This window comes from Abramis brama (genome assembly GCF_963993115.1).
Source record: "Abramis brama genome assembly, chromosome: 22".
NCBI lineage: Eukaryota > Metazoa > Chordata > Actinopteri > Cypriniformes > Leuciscidae > Abramis > Abramis brama.
The window spans coordinates 25,109,337-25,129,390 of NC_139984.1; the positions used below are offsets into that span (position 1 = coordinate 25,109,337).

General features: G+C 39.8%; 1 protein-coding gene across 1 annotated transcript in view; it reads left to right on the plus strand.

Annotated features, from left to right (window-relative positions):
* plxna1a (plexin A1a) overlaps positions 1-20,054 on the plus strand; it is a 207,445-nt gene that overhangs the window by 149,660 nt on the left and 37,731 nt on the right. The window contains exons 12-17 of the mRNA XM_084099972.1: positions 1,863-2,053; positions 8,590-8,741; positions 9,353-9,473; positions 10,084-10,220; positions 14,202-14,369; positions 19,177-19,270. Coding sequence (XP_083956098.1) covers positions 1,863-2,053; positions 8,590-8,741; positions 9,353-9,473; positions 10,084-10,220; positions 14,202-14,369; positions 19,177-19,270 — 863 coding nt within the window. The remainder of the gene's footprint in view (positions 1-1,862; positions 2,054-8,589; positions 8,742-9,352; positions 9,474-10,083; positions 10,221-14,201; positions 14,370-19,176; positions 19,271-20,054) is intronic.

Sequence of the window (20,054 nt, forward strand, 5' to 3'; positions counted from 1 at the left end):
TTCATTTGTATTTTTTTTTTTTTTTCAGACAAATATTTCTACATCCGTAAACATTGTATAAACTATTAAAAGAAAATATATGCAAAGAAAAACATCTTGAATTTAGTTTTTAACCACATTGACATATTTTGTTTCCTTGTTTAAAGCATAAATCTCACTAAATTGATAAATTTATGTATGAAAACAAATTCAGTAAACTAGTCTTAAACTATGTTGTTTTTGGGATGTTGAGATCTTTTTGTGCTGTATTTCTCTCTCTCTCTCTCTCTCTCTCTCTCTCTCTCTCTCTCTCTCTCTCTCTCTCTCTCTCTCTGTCTCTGTCTCTCTCTCTCTCTCAGCGCTGTCTTTATAGCACAATAAATGTATCCATCTTCACCACGCTGCCAGAGAAAACCCCCAGCTTTGCCCTGCTGTAAAGTGGAAATGTTAATGTAATTAAATCATTCATTTGGTTCAGTTTAATTAGCGCAGCGCTACTTTTAAGCTTAGCCGTGGCTAATCAGATTAGCATGAGGCTGAGACGGATGGATACGCTGTCGCCTTTGAAGTCCGGCGGCAGTCTAAGACACCCAGGCAAACAGAACATTCACCCAGTCCCATGAAGCTCCAGGGATCCATGAAAAATCTGCCATCTTTCTCTTTACAATGGGAATTTAACATCTGTAATTCACTAATTGCTAGCGGTAGCAGAGGTGATACCTTTGTTTCATAAATCATCCAATTTTTAATCTCTCTTCCTGTCTGTTGACATTTAAAGGGAACTATTTGAACATTTTAGATAAAAAAACATAGCAGAATGTGTTTGTGCTCTCATTTTAAAGTCACCATGAATTCAAAATTGACCATTCTTGTTTGTTTATGGAGTATTTATTATTATAAATGATGTATTAGTGCACATTAATTAGCATGCCCTTGTAATCTTTAATCAACTCCCCCTCCCTCTTGTAGCGACATCTCTATTGTGACGATGTGTTTAGAGGCTCGAGTCGAGGGCGGGACAACCTGTCACTCACATGAGGTCCACCAATAGCAAAACACAACCATCCAATCATTCAATCAATTCCAGTTGGACAAAATCAAGTCCCGCCCTACATTTTTTCTTGTTCAAATGGCAACATGCCGATTTAAAGATTTGCCGATCGCCTAGCAGTTTAGCAGATGTTGTTTGTGTAGATTAACTCGTTTGTTCAACTTCAGTGCTCTTTTACATGCTTTCAGCTTCAAACAAAAGGCCACCATGGTACTATTTGGATGTGTGCCACAGTATTCTTTGAAATACCTTGGAATAATGTAAATACCATAATATGTAGTGTTTAGGTACATAAGTTATGCTCTTAATTCATATGCATTTACCTGCTGAAAAACAGCTACAACTCAGCTGGTCAGACTTGGAGAACCAGCTAAAACCAACTGAACACCAGTTTGGCCAGCTACATCCATGTTAAACCAGCTAAGACCAGCAAAGGATGGTTTTAGCTGTTTTTTATATCTCAAATTGTCATGTTGAGTGCATTCAATTAAATTAAAAACAAGGTTTTGCATGATTTTACTATAGTGAAGGGGTGTATTTAGGTGTATTTATTCATTGTGAGATGTAGGTGAAACTCACAACTAAAACTGTAGAGCATTATAAAATAAAAGACACCGTTGTTTAAAAATAATCACATTTATTAAGTCTAATAAGCACAATAAACTCTTCTTCAGTCGAGTATTACAGTTCATTAGCTCAACTGTAGATGGTTTATGGTTGCCAAGCAACTTGGCACGTTAATGAAGAATTCATCTGATGTGCGGTTGCAAGGTTTTGTCCTCTGCTCTGCTTGCATATTTATCCCTCTCTTTATCTCTGTTTCTCTCGACAGCGCACCTGTACAAGTGTTACGCCATGCGGGACAGCTGTGGGATGTGTCTGAAAGCGGATCCCCGGTTCGACTGCGGCTGGTGCGTGCAGGAGAAAAAGTGTTCGCTGAGACAGGAGTGTGCTCCTCTAGAGAGCATCTGGATGCACCCCAGTGTAGGAAACAGTCGCTGTGCGCACCCCAAAATCAACAAGGTAGCACCCGTTCTCATTCTGTCACAATCCATTTAACACATTCACTATTTACAAGGCTGTCAAACACACTTTTTATTGTGTGAGCATTTAACAGGTGTTGTTTTTGCAGAGCAGTGTTGAAAATGTAGGTTCATCAACTGTTTTTTGCATCTTATGGTCTGCAAAGAATCTGTCAAGTACACTTTTTACTGTATTAGGTTTTTTGAGTAGTTCTATGGTTCTTTTAAATATTATTTTTGCATTTATATTTTGTTCAGATCAATGTACTGTATATAATTGAAGTATCATCTGTTACACACAAGGAATAGTACTCTTAAAAATTAAAATTCTGTCATACTCACCCTCATGTCGGTCCAAACCCGTAAGACTTTGGTTCATCTTCGGAAACCCAAATGAAGATCTTTTTGATGAAATCTGAGAGCTTTCTGTACCTCCATTGACAGCTATGCAACTACCACTTTGATGCTTCAAAAAGTTCATAAAGAGATTGTAAGACTTGATCGCTTTATATGATGAACAGATTGAATTTAAGCTTTTATTCACAAACATTCATCAACACACATCAGTTATGATAAACAGTAGCTCAAGCATGTTCGCTTGACGTGTGAGAACCAATGAGGTTCATTCTCGTATGTTACACAGCACGTTTGAGCTTCCTCAAGAACCAATGAGGTTCATTCTCGTGTTTCGCATCACGTTTGAGCTTCTGCAAGAACCAATGAGGTTCATTCTCGTGTTACGCAGCACATTTGAGCTTCAGCAAGAACCAATGAGGTTCATTCTCGTGTTACGCAGCACGTTTGAGCTTCAGCAAGAACCAATAAGGTTCATTCTCGTGTTTCGCATCACGTTTGAGCTTCTGCAAGAACCAATGAGGTTCATTCTCGTGTTACGCAGCATGTTTGAGCTTCAGCAAGAACCAATAAGGTTCATTCTCGTGTTACGCAGCACGTTTGAGCTTCAGCAAGAACCAATGAGGTTCATTCTCGTGTTTCGCATCACGTTTGAGCTTCTGCAAGAACCAATGAGGTTCATTCTCGTGTTACGCAGCATGTTTGAGCTTCAGCAAGAACCAATAAGGTTTGTTCTCACGCGTCAAGCAGGTTTGGTTGAGCTTCTGTTTATGTTTGCTGATCAATGTTTATGTGAATAAAAGCCTAAATTCAACCTGTTCATCATATAAAGCAATCGCGTCTCTTCAGAAAATTTGGACTAAACAGCTCAATTCAAATGGATTAGTTTTACGATCTCTTTATGAACTTTTTGAAGCGTCAAAGGGGTAGTTGGGTAGCTGTCAATGGAGGGACAGAAAACTCTCAGATTTCATCAAAAATATCTACCAGTGATGCAGGTGTATGTTGATTGGCTGAACGCATAACACGACAAAAACACAGCTCCGATCACAGCGTCCTCCACCCTCCAGTTGTTGACGTTGTTGAATGGCATGCTTGAATAATGTCTCCATCTGCTGGCTTTTAAAACTTCTTGTCATCCTAACACAACTAACAGAGCCAAACGTAATTGAGTGCAACAGAGCAGCATCAAGAATATCAAATATTGGTAATTTGGCCATTTCTAGTTATTTGTGGGGACTTGTCCCCCTCACTGCCTATGTACGGCCCTGACTGAGTTCCTATAACAACCCATGCGAAAACCCCTATAGAAGAACCAATTTTGGTTCCCTAAGGAACCTTTCAGTGAACAGTTCTTAAAAGGATCTTTTTTTTTCTTAGTGTGAAGAATATATTTGTCTTTTGTAAAACTATAAATGTCTTTATATTTATTAGAAGGGATTTTAACAAATATTTGTTGTTTCCCACTTGGCATCTCATCATAAATGTTCGTTCAGAGAAACCATAAGTTTACTTCCTGTATGCTAACGATGGCAATTCTGTACTGTTTTACAGTTTCCATGACACTGACACTCTTAATCTAAGAAAAAAAAAACAATAGACCTCCATCTTATGTTTTCCACAATGGCCGTGCCAAACAAATCTCTCGCTGTGCTTTTATTGCCGTGCAGTGGTGGATTGATGCTAATATACTGCGGTGTGCCAGTGTTGGCAGCTGGCAGTCTGAGAGACAGCGGTGTCTCTCAGTAAGATTAGCCCCTGATACTGGGTAATTGCCAGTGGCACAGTTGCTAATCCGTTAGCTCATGCCTGTCTCTCTGCTTACTTATCGCTCTATAACCAGAGCTGAAAGCTTGAATGGCGGGAAAAACAGAAAAGGAAGAGGTACAGACAAAGAAAGGGAAAGACATACGCTTGTTTTCAGTTCACTTGGAATCTGCTAACCAGTAAGACTATTTTGAACGGTTTTGATGACTACAGGCCCAAAATCAGACCTACAGTAAGTCTTCTGAAGTCATACAATTGCTTTGTGTGATGAACAGACTAAATTTAGCTTGAAATTGACATTTTCCCCTCTACCGCAGCTCTCAAATCAGATATGGTGCAGTAAAGACACATGACGTCAAGCATTGTATGTTCCAGAGCGTCTCGTGACCAAACGTCATTGACGTGACCTGTTGATCGCCATGTTTGATTTAAGAGCGAGTGGACGGAAATAAAGCTGTTGAAGGATGGAAGTACAGTACGCTAAATGTACTAAACCTACAAAACCCTATAAAACAGAGCAATACATGCTGTACTTCCTTCACAGGCCCATTTTTGGACGTTTGTGGTACAGCTCTGATGTTATTAGAGAGACTACATGAGGGAAGTGAACCGGGTCCAAAATACACACTTGGCAAATGTGGGGTAAAATTGCCTTTAGTGAGTAAATAAAAGGGAGTAAGTCGCCAGTTGGCCCAGTATTAGGCACAGTAGCAATAAATGGTTTAAATCAAATTGTGAGAATAATAATTAGATATTTAGCAATGCAAATCAAACCATCTACTAAATAGTCAGTGGGAAAAGTGTACCATCATTAGTTTACTTAGCATACTAAAGGTTTTTTTTCTCTCCAGAACTTCACATTCATGAAAAAATGTAAAAACATTTACGTTCCATAACATTTGTTAACACAAGTAACATTATGCTATATGCCTATATATTTTATCCTTTTCTTGCAGTTTATCAATTCCTACCACACTCATTCCCTCGTCTCTCCTTCGTTCACATCAGAGCCGTGTGATTTAGTATATCAGCTGGTGGATAAGCTTCTAATTTCATTTGGAATAGAGTATTTAAACTGGGATTTTCTGTCTCTCTCTCTTCAGAGAGAGACCCCTGGGTATGAGTAGTAATTGAATTTGCTTTATGTCTGTCTTATTGTCTGCTGTTTTGCGTCTCTGTTAAAGCAGTCTGCTGACGTCAAAGTTGTGCCCTTTCACTCTACAGTATGGGCTAAGAAGGTCTGTAATACCTGGAGAGAGCTAGCCGTTAGCATTCCCATTCATCTCATTGGCAGCTACTCAATTGCAAAGTTTTGTGACATGCTGGGTGGAAAAACCCTGACAATCTTGGGGTAAAGTCCTCCTTAAACTGCTTCTTAGCTCTTGTTTTTCCCAAAATGCACCTCTTCACTTCGCCATCAATATCACATTAACTTGCTCATAGTGTAGATTTTCTCCATTTCTAATTACACCAGAGGAAAGCGCACCTAACCGGGGGGCAACAGCAAGGTTTGTTATGCCGAACTTTCTTTTCTTTATCTCGGATTTTCTCTCTCTCGCACACACGCACCCTTATCACACCTCTGTCAACAGTAAGCAGCTCTGATAAGCTTTGACACTGAAATATGTAAAATATACATGTTGTTCTGCCTTGTTTTTCATGCAGTGAGATAAAGTGAGACAGGCAATGAGAGGTGGTAGAAAAAAACAATGTGTCTGATTGGATGATTCAGATTCAATTCTCTTCATGTTTGTAACAAATGAAAATAGTCTTAAGCCTCACGTGCCTTTAGGGAGTTGGACTTCTGCTGCTGCCCATCCAAGTAAGGTTGTGATTGGATGCTACCAAGCTACATGTAAAACAACCCCTCTGAAACCAATTACAGACCACTTTTCCCTCCATGTTTCGTTATGTTGTATTCGTTATTGGCATCGCTCGGTACAAAAAGCCAATTTTTGACTCTACGGTCTATACGAGGGTCTAAGATTGGCTTAGGGGGAGAGGGATTTGAGAACATATGCTACAAACTAACAATATTTGATGGGAAAAAAGGAAGCAAATTAGGGCCCTAGAAAGCTACATAACTAAAGCGACAGATATGGCAGAACTTTGATGCATTTTTCCATTCTTCAGCAGATTGGTGGAAGCTCTATAAATAGGAGGTTTTCTGGGTGAAATCCCAAGTGAAGCTGTTGTACCCGTAAGCAAAGACACTTAACCTCAATTACATCAGGAAGCATGCAGCCGTAGACGTATGGAGAGGGGGTGCCAGACAGAACTGTGTTGCGTATCTGAGAGCTGAAAAGCGCAAGTAGATGTTTCTACCAGTAGATTTTGACTGTAATTTGTCGCCAAATGTTTTTTGAGAGATTTTACCCATGCTGCATTTCTGTGTTTGCCAAAAGATGAAAGACCACCTTGCTGGTGAAGATCAGGGAAAGACCGACAAACAGAAAGACGGTAGACAAACGCAACATCAGGAAAAAGCGTTAAGCCTTACACACTGTGCAGGTGGCTTGTGGGCGGATGGGATCTGGAAGATGGAGGTCTTCAGACACCCCAATCTGCCCCTATTCTTTTCACCCGCCGTCTTCTCCGAGTCCTCCCCCTCTCCCTCCATTGTCGTCCTCCCACCCATTTGGGGGGGGGTTTGAAGCGAGACACAAACAGTAATAATCTCGCCACTGGAAATCGACAGGAGGTTTTGTGCATTCTGGTGCACTTTAATCTCAGTAATTGCATATATTTTTTGAAATGTATCGTTACCCAGAGCTGATAATGAAGGGAGATTTACTTAACTGCTTGTAATTTAACAAGGTCCTGGGGGAGAACGTGTGTATATATTAGTGTACCCCCACTTGTGTTGAGAGATATTATTTTTATCTATCATTTCGCTCTAAGGCTGATTTAATTAGAAACGTATAAATTGTTTTTTGAACATAATAAAAGACATCTAATGTAGGTTAATTTTAGTGGAATCCCGAGCGACAGTCTTCAGTCGAAAATCTGTGATTTTCAGGTCAAGACTAGATGGTTTACAGTATATGCTCTATACAGCTTGCATTTATTTTGCTACTCAGGTTGTTGCATTGACAGTACAGTGCCGTCTGAGGCATTATAACCGTACTGACCAGTTCCTGGGATTACTTTAGTTTTGCATGGCCAGATTTGCATAAAGTCTGGTCCACACTTTGTGTGTGATGCGACCAGCAACGGCTTTTTTTTTTTTTTTTTTTTTGTTGCTGTTTAGGGAATTTGGCGTATCCAGTGAATAGTTCTTCCTCAAAAGTGCTCACTATATCACTGCTCCCTACCTTGTTCCAGGCATAAGGAAGTTGCATGAAGTCAGCCAAAACGATTTTTTAACTGGCCAACTCTTGCCAGTTATGAATGCAACAGAGTTATACAACGTTCAGAACTGAATTGAAAATGCCTTTTAAATTCCAACTCAGCTCAATTTGAATTTAATTTGAGGTTGCAGTCAGGATGAATTAAAATAAATAAATGTACCTGTGGTATCAAGGTGAATGTTGGTTTGACAGGGGTGAAACAAAAAGATAAAAAATTAAAAAAGTGGATAGATAGATGGATAATAACTAATAATAATAGATTTTTATTTTATTTGGTTTGCTGTGGTCAGTTAAATCTGTTTTATTTCAAACTTTCTCATTTCACACTAGCTGAATTTACAGTTTTCTATGCAATGTCGTTTTACACATAGGGGTACCTCAAGGCTCCATTCTAGGCCCACAGCCATTGTGGCAGTGATGCAGCCGAGGCCTGGCTCCAGGTTGCCGTGGAGACCTTGTGGTCGAGAGATCAGGCGTACAGAGTACCTGTAATTACCTCATGATGACTGTTATGGGGCGCCATCCTGCTGTTACCACGGCACATCATTCACCATATTTGTTTTGTCATGCCACACCTGTCCTCGTTACAGAGAATAATCCGGCTAAATAAATCACATTATCCCACTGCCTTGCGCCATGCGGCTCTGAAGCGTGGATCCGAGAGCCTGGGTAATAAGTTTCAATTAGAGGATGGATGGAGGGGGGTTGGAGGGAGGTGTTTCGCCAAGCCCAGCATTAGGGGCTTCTGCTCCCCTGCGCCAAGGGGTGATTTGTCTCCATTAAAATGCAAGGTGTCTGAGTTTGTGTTGGAACTCTGAGACTGTAAGGAGCTACAGGGTTCAATCCCAAGACCTGTGCACTAACCAGTGGACCATTATGTGGTCTACATATATCAGAATATCCAGACTTTTTTTCTTTATTCTACATTTCCTGATTTTGTTCTCTGTCCTTCTGCTCATCATGGCAAAAAGTCCAAAAATAACATTTGGTTTGTTGTATTTTAGTCTTTTAAATCTCCTGCTCTGTCTCCAATCAAACTAATATCTCTATTTTCCTCATTTGACAGCTGTTTCCAGAGACCGGACCACGGCAAGGCGGAACCAGGCTCACCATCACTGGAGAGAATCTGGGTCTACAGTTCAGAGACATTATGACAGGTGTTCGGCTGGGAAAAGTACCCTGTGTTCCTATTGAAGAGGAATATGTTAGCGCGGAAAGGTGGGTAATACTTGAAGATTTTTGGAAAACAAGGCTGTGAGGGATAGAAATACAGCGTGTTTAATGTATTGTACTGTTGTTTAACATCATAAAAATTGTGCACGGGAGAAAAATGTCTTTATGAAATAAAAAATCAGTTGACAAAAACTCCATAAAACAGTTTTCTAAGTTGTGCAAATTACCTGATGTAGGGCCTTTATACAGTTTGTGTCATTGTAAAGACTAAGTCTATACCTCACAGCCTTTAAACATTCAAACCTAACTATAACACTCTTTTTCACGGTATGATCTATCAAAATCAACCTACAAAGTGTGTTTTTAATATATTGTTAGTTCTGATAAGTGTCTAGTAATTAGAACACATTTTACCACATCTAAATTAAGAATCCTTGCAGTGCAGAAATCAGTGCAGAAAAGCAGAAAAAAAGTCTGCCGTTTCAGTCTGGGTCAGCTCATAAATCAGAAACAGATTAATTATGGTAATAATATTTACTTGCGCTGTATCATATAAATCCATCCATTCACCTTCCTCCCCTTGAGGCCTTTGGTAACTTAGCACTGCTGTTAATCACAAACCTTAAAGAGGATTCTGACGTGTCTTTCTTCTGCAGGATTGTGTGTCTGCTGAATGACGCCACAGGATACCGTGTGCAGGAAGCCCAGGTGGAGGTGTGCGTGAGAGACTGCCTGGCTGACTACAGAGCCCTCTCACCCAGGGCATTCACCTTTGTGGTGAGCATCTAGGTGTCTGGAGACACTTAATCTTACAGATACATTCAGATCTTGTTGCCTTTGGATAATTGTAATTATGCAAATTGGATGTATATAATTCCAAACAAACACTTGTGTATGAATGAAGTACCATTCAAAAGTTTTAGATCAGTACATTTTAAAGAAATTAATACTTTTATTCTGCAAGGACGCATAAAATTGTGATAGTAAAGACATTTATAATGTCACAAAAGATGCAAATAAATGATGTTCTTTTGAACTTTCTATTCGTCAAAGAATCCTGAAAACAACTGTATCACAGTTTCCACAAAAAAATAGTAAGCAGCAGCAAATCAGCATTAAAAAAAATTCAGTTTCCCACCACAGAAATGAATTACATTTTAAAATATATTAAAATAAAAAACTATATTTAAATGATAAACTGACTTTGAAATCTTACCAACACCAAATATTTGAACGCTAGTGTATATCAGGAACTCATGAGGTTAGATGCACAGAGTTGGTGGCAAGGGTGATGCCCAGTATGGATATACTTTGTACTAATAGTGTTTGAAATAAGATAAAATGACAATAACAATGAACTTCTTTAATGTATAATTTTCTTCCTCAGACGCCGTACTTCACACGTGTCCAGCCCGCTCAGGGACCCCTCTCAGGAGGGACCAGAATTACTATTGAAGGAAACCACCTCAACGCTGGCAGCTCTGTTGGGGTCAACATTGGGCGTCACCCTTGTCACTTCAAAAAGTGAGTACTGCTCTTCTATATCTTCTGTGTATCTTTTAGCAGCTATGCCACACACTTCTGGCATGTTGATGGTATGAAGTGGTATATACAGTGAGGAAAATAAGTATTTGAACACCCTGCTATTTTGCAAGTTCTCCCACTTGGAAATCATGGAGGGGTCTGAAATTGTCATCGTAGGTGCATGTCCACTGTGAGAGACATAATCTAAAACAAAAATCCAGAAATCACAATATATGATTTTTTTTACTATTTATTTGTATGATACAGCTGCAAATAAGTATTTGAACACCTGTCTATCAGCTAGAATTCTGACCCTCAAAGACCTGTTAGTCTGCCTTTAAAATGTCCACCTCCACTCCATTTATTATCCTAAATTAGATGCACCTGTTTGAGGTCGTTAGCTGCATAAAGACACCTGTCCACCCCATACAATCAGTAAGAATCCAACTACTAACATGGCCAAGACCAAAGAGCTGTCCAAAGACACTAGTGACAAAATTGTACACCTCCACAAGGCTGGAAAGGGCTACGGGGAAATTGCCAAGCAGCTTGGTGAAAAAAGGTCCACTGTTGGAGCAATCATTAGAAAATGGAAGAAGCTAAACATGACTGTCAATCTCCCTCGGACTGGGGCTCCATGCAAGATCTCACCTCGTGGGGTCTCAATGATCCTAAGAAAGGTGAGAAATCAGCCCAGAACTACACGGGAGGAGCTGGTCAATGACCTGAAAAGAGCTGGGACCACTGTTTCCAAGGTTACTGTTGGTAATACACTAAGACATCATGGTTTGAAATCATGCATGGCACGGAAGGTTCCCCTGCTTAAACCAGCACATGTCAAGGCCCGTCTTAAGTTTGCCAATGACCATTTGGATGATCCAGAGGAGTCATGGGAGAAAGTCATGTGGTCAGATGAGACCAAAATAGAACTTTTTGGTCATAATTCCACTAAACGTGTTTGGAGGAAGAAGAATGATGAGTACCATCCCAAGAACACCATCCCTACTGTGAAGCATGGGTGTGGTAGCATCATGCTTTGGGGGTGTTTTTCTGCACATGGGACAGGGCGACTGCACTGTATTAAGGAGAGGATGACCGGGGCCATGTATTGCGAGATTTTGGGGAACAACCTCCTTCCCTCAGTTAGAGCATTGAAGATGGGTCGAGGCTGGGTCTTCCAACATGACAATGACCCGAAGCACACAGCCAGGATAACCAAGGAGTGGCTCTGTAAGAAGCATATCAAGGTTCTGGCGTGGCCTAGCCAGTCTCCAGACCTAAACCCAATAGAGAATCTTTGGAGGGAGCTCAAACTCCGTGTTTCTCAGCGACAGCCCAGAAACCTGACTGATCTAGAGAAGATCTGTGTGGAGGAGTGGGCCAAAATCCCTCCTGCAGTGTGTGCAAACCTGGTGAAAGGCTACAAAGGCTACTGTACCAAATATTAACATTGATTTTCTCAGGTGTTCAAATACTTATTTGCAGCTGTATCATACAAATAAATAGTTAAAAAATCATATATTGTGATTTCTGGATTTTTTTTATTTTTTTTTAGATTATGTCTCTCACAGTGGACATGCACCTACGATGACAATTTCAGACCCCTCCATGATTTCCAAGTGGGAGAACTTGCAAAATAGCAGGGTGTTCAAATACTTATTTTCCTCACTGTACTATGAAGACATATTGGGGACAGTCACAGTGTCAAATGCATTTGCCTAGAAATAATTCAGAATATAAATTATTATTCAGCTCATTTGGGTGATCCAAGTGCGAGTCCATCCTGTGACCTGTCTAATAATAAGGCAAAAGTCCCCATATTATATATATATATGAAAAAAACATAATTGTCTGTTTGGCTGCCCTTCTGTCTGTCTTTTTATCGGTTTATCCTTCCATCTGTCTGGCTTTCTTTCTAACTTTCTGTTTCTGTCTGTCACATAGTTTGTGTTTGTTTGTTTGACTGTTTTATATCCTCCATAGGCTCTGTGCCAGTTGTTTTGATGGTTAGCCTGTTGGCTGTTTTGGTGTAGCATTTGCCAACATACAGTCTCCGCTTGCTTGTTAATGTGGTCCTTTTTCTCTTACTCTCTCTGCTTATTCGTCTGCCAAGTTGTCTCCCTCTGTCTTTATCTGTATCCTTCCAAAAAGCTGTCTTCCGGCTTCTCACCTTAGCACGTCCACCTGTCATTCCGTCAGTCAAAACACCCAGGCCCATTTTTTTTTACCCCTCGGCATGTATCTACAGCATAAAGAGACACTTTGAAGGCAGGAACATCAGCCACGGAATGGCACACGCGGTCCCGGTCGATTGTGCGCTTCCGTTTGTGGACGGGGACAGTGAATGAGTGTTCTTGCTGTCCGCCTGTCTATCTGTAGCACCAGACCGCTCTGCATTGCAGCGAAGAATAAAAAACATTGTCTCGCTGCCAAGTCTCAGACATGAGAGAAGGAGAGAATGAGGATTACCGCGGTTCTCGCTGACTGAGACGTCAGCCACACCTGGTCTCAGAGCCAGGGTTCGCTTTAGAGAGAAGGTCCACATCCTGTTAACCCATTGTGCGAGGATGTTAAAGTGATAGTACGTTCAAATTCTTTCATCATTTACTCGCCCTCACATAGTTTCAAACCTGTATGGCTATTAACACAAAAGGAGAAGTTTTGAAGAATGTTCATGCTGCTCATTTCAGTACAATGAAAGTGGATGGAGACTAGGGCCATTTATGCCATTTAGTCCACCCAAAAGTGAAAATTCTGTCATCATTTACTTACTTTATGTGTAAACTATTATTTCTATTCACAAATGAAAATATTTCGAAGAATGTTAGGGACTAAATAATATTGGAGCCCAGTGATTTCCATTGTATGGACAAAATAAAACACTGAGACATTTCTCAAAAAAAAAAGAAAAAAAAAAAAAGATATATATATACTATAAACACTTTAAAAACCACAGTGTACCAAAATGCTTTACAATATCAACTATTTTGTTTTATGTTCCACAAAAAAAAGGGCATACAGTTAGTCACCATGAGGGTGAGTAAATTATCACAAAATTATTTTCATTTTATGGTGAACTATTCAGTGAAAGCATCATGAAACAAACTGTGCACTTTATTTTAAGTCTTTTAAAGCCATAAAATAGCATTGTATGGGGAACAGACTGAAATTATATTCATTATTCACTGAAAGTCTTGTATTATTGCCATAATCCCCATTGCACTTTCATTGTGTGGAAAAGAGCAGCTCGGACATTTTGTAAAACATCTACTTTTGTGTTCTACAGAAAATAAATAATTAAACGAATTTCAAAAGACATGAGATCTTCATTTCCGGATGAACCATCCCTTTCATATGCCCTGCTTCTTTTTTGTGTGTGTTTTGTGTCTTCCATTCATAATATCCAGTGAATTTATATTCAAATTTATTCTACATGTCTGTAATCCAAATTACATATTTAAAATGCAAAATCTCAACAAAAAAAATATCCCAAAGCAATGGTTGCATTTTGCACTTCATTTCATTGAATGTCTGTATATTTTACCTTTGAGGAAATTTGTGGCTTATCCGCTCAACAACTTTTTTTGTGTGTGTGTGTTTGTTTGTGACAACCACCTTGTCAAAATATGTGCAGTCTTCTGAGGATTTCTGGGGTGTGCATCTTGAAAAGCGTTCCCATGGCAACGTACTAAGGGGATGTGCATGGAGATTGCAGGCACGTCTCCAGTACAGGAGGAGAGAGTGAAGCAGACAGACAGAGAAAAACAGACCCGAAGTCTTTGAAACCCATATGGTTGTTAACACAAATGATAGAGCTTCATCAAACAAACTTAACTCTTATTGAGTACAGAATCTGTGTCATGATGAAATATGAATGTGATGACATGCTTTAACAGCACATGCTCTGATTGTGATGAGAATTAGTAAACATTTCATTTGCTTTTACCCTAATACACCTCTGCGCTTCCTCCATGACTGTAGGCGGAGCTCTAAAGAGATCGTGTGTGTGACCCCGGCCGGCGTGAACGCGGGAAGTACTCCGGTTATGGTGGACATTGACTCTGCTGAGCTGAGGAACCCCGAGGTGAAGTTTAACTACACAGAGGACCCCACCGTCCTGAAAATAGACCCAGACTGGAGCATCGCTAGGTAGGTGACACAACTGTTCAGTGGCCCACAATCTGCGTTTGTGTTATTTGAGTATATAAAATCGCAACATTGTGACTTCAGAATAGAATGGAAGCATTACTACAACGTTGGTTTGTTGGCACCATGGTCTAGTGGTTTGTGTATGTGTCCTGACACATTAAACAGTGCCAATCATTCAGCCTTCTTTTCTTCTCACCATCGTAAAAATTAACACTTTAGTTTAGGGTCCAATTCTCACTATTAACTACTTGCTTATTTGCATGCATATCACTAGGATATTGGCTGTTTAGTAGTACTTATAAAGCACATATAAATGCCTTATTCTGCATGACCATTTTCTACATGCCTTAATACTACCCAATACCTTAAACTTATATACACAAAAAAGTTGCTGTTTGGATGTAATAAGGCAATTGCTTCAGAGTCTTTGATTGAAAAACATTTATTTCCATCAAGAGGTTCATCAATGTTTGTTGAAGATCTTGTATTGCCAATGCAAGAGTCCAGCACTCTGTAAAGTCTCCTCCAGCACATCCCAAAGACTTTCAATGAATTTAAAGTCTGGACTCAGAGGTGTCAATTCATGTGAACATGATTCTTCATGCTCTCTCCCAATCATTCTTTCACAATTTAAGCCTGATGCATCTTGACATTGTCATCCTGGAATATGGCCATGATGTGTCTTCCTACATGGTTGTTTAAAAAATGAAAGCAACACACTTAGGGTTAGGGTTCAATTAGGGTTAGAAGAACTGTTGCCAAACATATAACATGCTAGAAACATTTTTCTTAAGACTTAAGACTCTTAAGCATTTGCCTGTTTAAATCCAAACAGCGACCTTTTTTTTGGCCAGGCAGTGTATCATTAAAAATGCAGTTGCATATGCGGAGGGTGAACCAACTCCAGGGCAAGGAGATGCGCTTCCCTTTAAAAACACATTTAAATAGACTTCCTTGAAATAGTTTCAAGTTACATGTCACCGCACAACCTACACATCCCAGCATAAACGCTTCTCGATAACTTATGTTATTAAAGGGACCACATTCACGAACCACTATTAATTTTAACAGAAAAACAAGCATACTGTGTGTGGGATTTGGCATGGCAGAAAGTGCTCAAAGTAGTACTAAAAAGCTGTCACTCATCTCAGTTCATCGCAATCTCACAAAATTACTTTAAAATCTATGCAACTGACTCCACAATGAATCTGTCTACACTTTGTTTGTTATAATGATAGGATTTGCGAGCACGCAGAACTCTGAATCCACTCACCGCTCAAAACTTAACACCTCTGATTGACCATTGCTTTCAGGAAATCAACAGCTATGTTTGTGATTGGCTACACTGCTCAACACTGCAAAAACACTTGATAGTTTGCCAAATCTGTTTCACCGATATGCTATTATTACTAAGAAAACTGCAGCAGTAATGAGCAGCTTTTCCCTCTAAAAGCAATCAGACATTGATTTTAAGTAGCATGTATGTCATTTCTTTTAACTTTATTGTAGCTTTACACATCACAAATATATGATAAAACCTTTTGTGGTTTGTTTAAAATGTCTTTAAAATAGTTGGCAGTTAGCTAAATATGCTACGTGCACCACAAGACGAACCTCAACTGATTGCGGCCCAAAAATTGCTGACAGAAATTATAATTTGTACATTGGATCTTGAGAATTTCAAGCACCAACAAAAAAAATCTTTCTTTAATAAAAGTTACACCCTTCACTTACACTCATTTTCACTAAACACAAAAATGTAGCTGTTTTTTTTCTTTTTTTTTCGGAGCCATGGCCTGTGGTTAGCATATGTGCTCCAAAACACATTTCTGTGGTGTTCATGTGGTAGTCACGGGTTCGAATCCGGCCCACTTTGTCTCCCAGTTCCTTTGCCATAATTTTCTGTCATCTCTCTACTTCCCCTCTTAATAAAAATGGCAAAATTAAAAACGTAGCAATTCCTCCTACCTCGCTGAAGGACGTTGGAACTACAAAGAAGTAATAAAAATCAATACGAAGCTATTTGTGTTACGCTTTCTCTTGACACATGAGCAGAACTCATTAAGAGGTTGAAAAATGAGATTCTTTTAGGCGTCGCTCCCTTCACGCCATCAGACTTCTGCACCTGTGTGCAGAGCTGCTGTCAGGTGATGTTTTTTTGCAGCTTTTCCAGGGAGGAGCAGTGATTTGCACTAAAGCATGTCTGGCCTGTCGGTGTCGGGGGTGAAATAAAAACAACAAGTCTATAGAAACACTATCAGCGGTGTCAGATGGGGCAGGCAGGATGGAGCACTTATCACCTGCATTTTCGCTTCTCTTGCGGGTTATAGAGTGAGCTCTTTAAAAGCCTGTAGATGAAAAGAAGCTCTCAACACTCCCCCTCTCTCCTTCTTTCTATCACTTACTTTCTTATTTACCTTTGTGTGGTATCAGCGGTATGCTCTTTGAGAGCAAAAAGGTGAAAAATTTAAAGCTATACAGCGAAGCTGTTGACTTTATGCACTTAGCATGTATCTGTGTCTAACAATTGTTATTTTTTTATGTTATTTTTTGCTTTTAAAACAATATTTGAATAATATCTGGTCCAGGTTATAATGTTCCTACCATATTTATACCAAGTTCCGGCATTAGACACTAGATGGCGCAGTCCGATAGGTCCTTGACTCATTTGGTAGCAATCACATCGTCATCTACATAGCGCAGCTGATTGGTTGCTGTTGCATCATAGGCCAATGAGCTGCGGCTCAACATTCAAATACCAGTAGTGCAGCCCACTTTCAGAAACCCTCCACCTTCCCCAGCTCCACCTGTATAGATCTGATACAGGGGTTATTTCATGTATGTTACATATGCAGAAGCAGCCACAGAAGAGTCAGTTGTCACTACACACATACTCTCAACTGAGTATCTGTGTGATTGTGTGTTCTGATGCTAACCCAGGCCGCTACAGTCAAGCGTGTTCTTTCTCCATCGTGCCCTGCTTTGAACGGGGCCATTATCCCGCAGGAGTCTATACCATAGTACCTTTCCCCCCTTCCATCTGCCTCTGAAAAACAAACACACACACTCAGGGATCAAAGCAGAACCAGAAATGACTGCGCCTGTGCAGAAGTCGCCCTTAGCTTGAACAGACATAACTGAAATCCAAAAGTTGTGGCCCCAGAGCCTTTTAGTGAGCACTGAGAGAAGCTCTATTGATTCGAGCTGAAAATGCCCTTCAGGGCCACGGCACACAGCAGGTGTCACAGAGGCAAACAGGCAGAGACATCAGCAGCGGTACGGTGTGAGACTCAAACTCGCAGACCGCCTATGTCAACAAGCTTGTGAACACAAGTGTTTTTTCGGAAGATGTCGGCATAGGGAACCCTAGGCAAATTGGTATCATGAAACGATTTAGTGTTTAGATCAGCCAAAAAACATAATCTAAAAGTACATATTGCATCATCAAATACAGACAAATGCCAAGAGACCAAAAGTTAGGACAAACATGAAAGAAACCAAGAACAGCAAAGGCTCCAAACTCGCAAAACTAACTACGGTAGCTTGATTTCATTCGTTTCTATTTCTGACATACTGCAGATAAACTCTAAACACTTTATTTGTGGCTGAAATATATATAAAATTATTGGATGGATGGATGGATGGATGGATAGAAACCTGTTAACTATTATCAACTACTGAAGATACTATTTGCTGAGTAGGTTAGCTAAACTGTTAAACTGATTTGATGTCATTTGAAGGTAACACTGTTGTCCTCTCGAGTATTGAGGTTGGTTGCAGCCATGGTAATAAAGAGAACAGGACTGCATGCTTGCAATACATCAAGTGTACAGTTGCATACCGGCAAGCACTGTGACTGGAATGAGATATCTTCTCAGTGGTAGGTAGAGGATCTATTTGTAGGCAGAGTGTCCTTTGTCTTGTTCTTTGAAGCTTGTACCTGAGTTAAGAGGGATTTTCACTTAGTCAGACAGACTATGGACTTTCAGTGTGGGACTGAAAGAACTCACACATATAGTGTGCTGTGGACAAACAGGTCTCTAAACACCTGGTAAGACAAACTGAGCTGCAAGGTTGACACATTTCCTTTTAAAACAAGAAGTTGGGGCAGGATTTGGTTCAAGAGCTTTCTCTTTTTCTAAATAGCCAGTACCATCTAGTTTACATCACAGGCTGGCAAAATTGCATTTAAAATACCACTTTCACAATGAATGTACTTGTTTGTGTCCAACTGATGGTTGAGAGAAGAAATTAAGTGAGCATTGTCAATTTGCTACTTGCCATTGCAAGGGGATGTACATTTATGGGAGGGACAATCTCAGTCTAGATGTTGATTTTTCACCTAAATAAAATCTCTCATTTAAAAATACATTAGTATATTTGGTCTTACAGAAATGAAAAACTTTAAATGAGTACAGAAGTGCACTAGCATATAGTTAGCCTTGAAGCTAACTGCCACTGACTGAAAGCTATAAAACTCTAGTTTTGAATCGATGGGCTCTGAATAACCACATCACCTAATCTCAGCCTCTTTTATGACTTATGAAACGGGTGCTGCATATGTAGAGGTGGAATGTCTTTAAACTCCTGGCTCTTCACGAAAATCCTTTTTGTGTCTCATCGCCAAAAGTGATTATGGGATATATTACCTCTGCTCTGTTTTACCTCCCTTTGGGATGAAAAGCTTGATAGACTGATATTTCTTCAGATTTCAAGGCCAAGTGTTGAGCTAGACTGTATGATTGGGTTATTGTGTGAGATCTGTACCCATCATGTTTCGATGATGACTTCCTGTTTCTCCTCCCAGCGGTGGGACTCTGCTGACGATCAGCGGCACCAACCTGGCCACCATTAAAGAACCCAAGATCCGCGCCAAGTACGGCTCTGCCGAGTCCTTCCATGTAAGTATCCTTTTTTCCCTTCTTCATTCCTGACATTTCTTCCTTCCACACCACTAGCCATATATTTTTCCCTTGTATTCCCGCATTTTTCAGTCAGCTTTCTCCTTCGCTCTAAGGAAACCATCTAAATGTTCATCTCACAAAAGCTCCCACATGTTCTCCTGCCACTGTTCTTCCTTAAAGGACTCCATAAAAGAGGCACTTGGGAAAGGTCACAGAAATATCTTTGTCACTCGGTTTCATTTTCTACACAATTCTTACTGTCCTATTGTTTAAATGACCTCTGTGTTTTCAACATCACATTAACAAAATGTTTTATGTAACATTATAACTATATCTGACATGGCTTCTGTTGTAACGATTTAATAAGTAAGGTCAATCAATTAAATATTTTAATGAAATGATTTGCATTGTACATGTGTGTGTGTGTGTGTGTGTGTGTGTGTGTGTGTATATATATATATATATTTTACATTTATTCCAAAATAATAACTAAAGGCAGTAACTTTTTAAACAATACACTTTATTTCCGAGCTGATGTTCAGCTGTCAACTTATTTTCATCAGTCGGTAAACACTGGTCACAGACACGGAGGTTAATTTCACCAAGCTTATTGCTCGCTAAAAAACCCCAACAGTGATCATGTTTTCAGGCCATTTCATGTTTGATTTTGACGTGACATAAAGCGGTGGTATCTAAGTGGCCTGGCTGTTTACTTGCTTTTTTAATTAGTCTTCCCATTAACGCCATCATTTTGTTCATTCAGACTAATTCACATCCAATC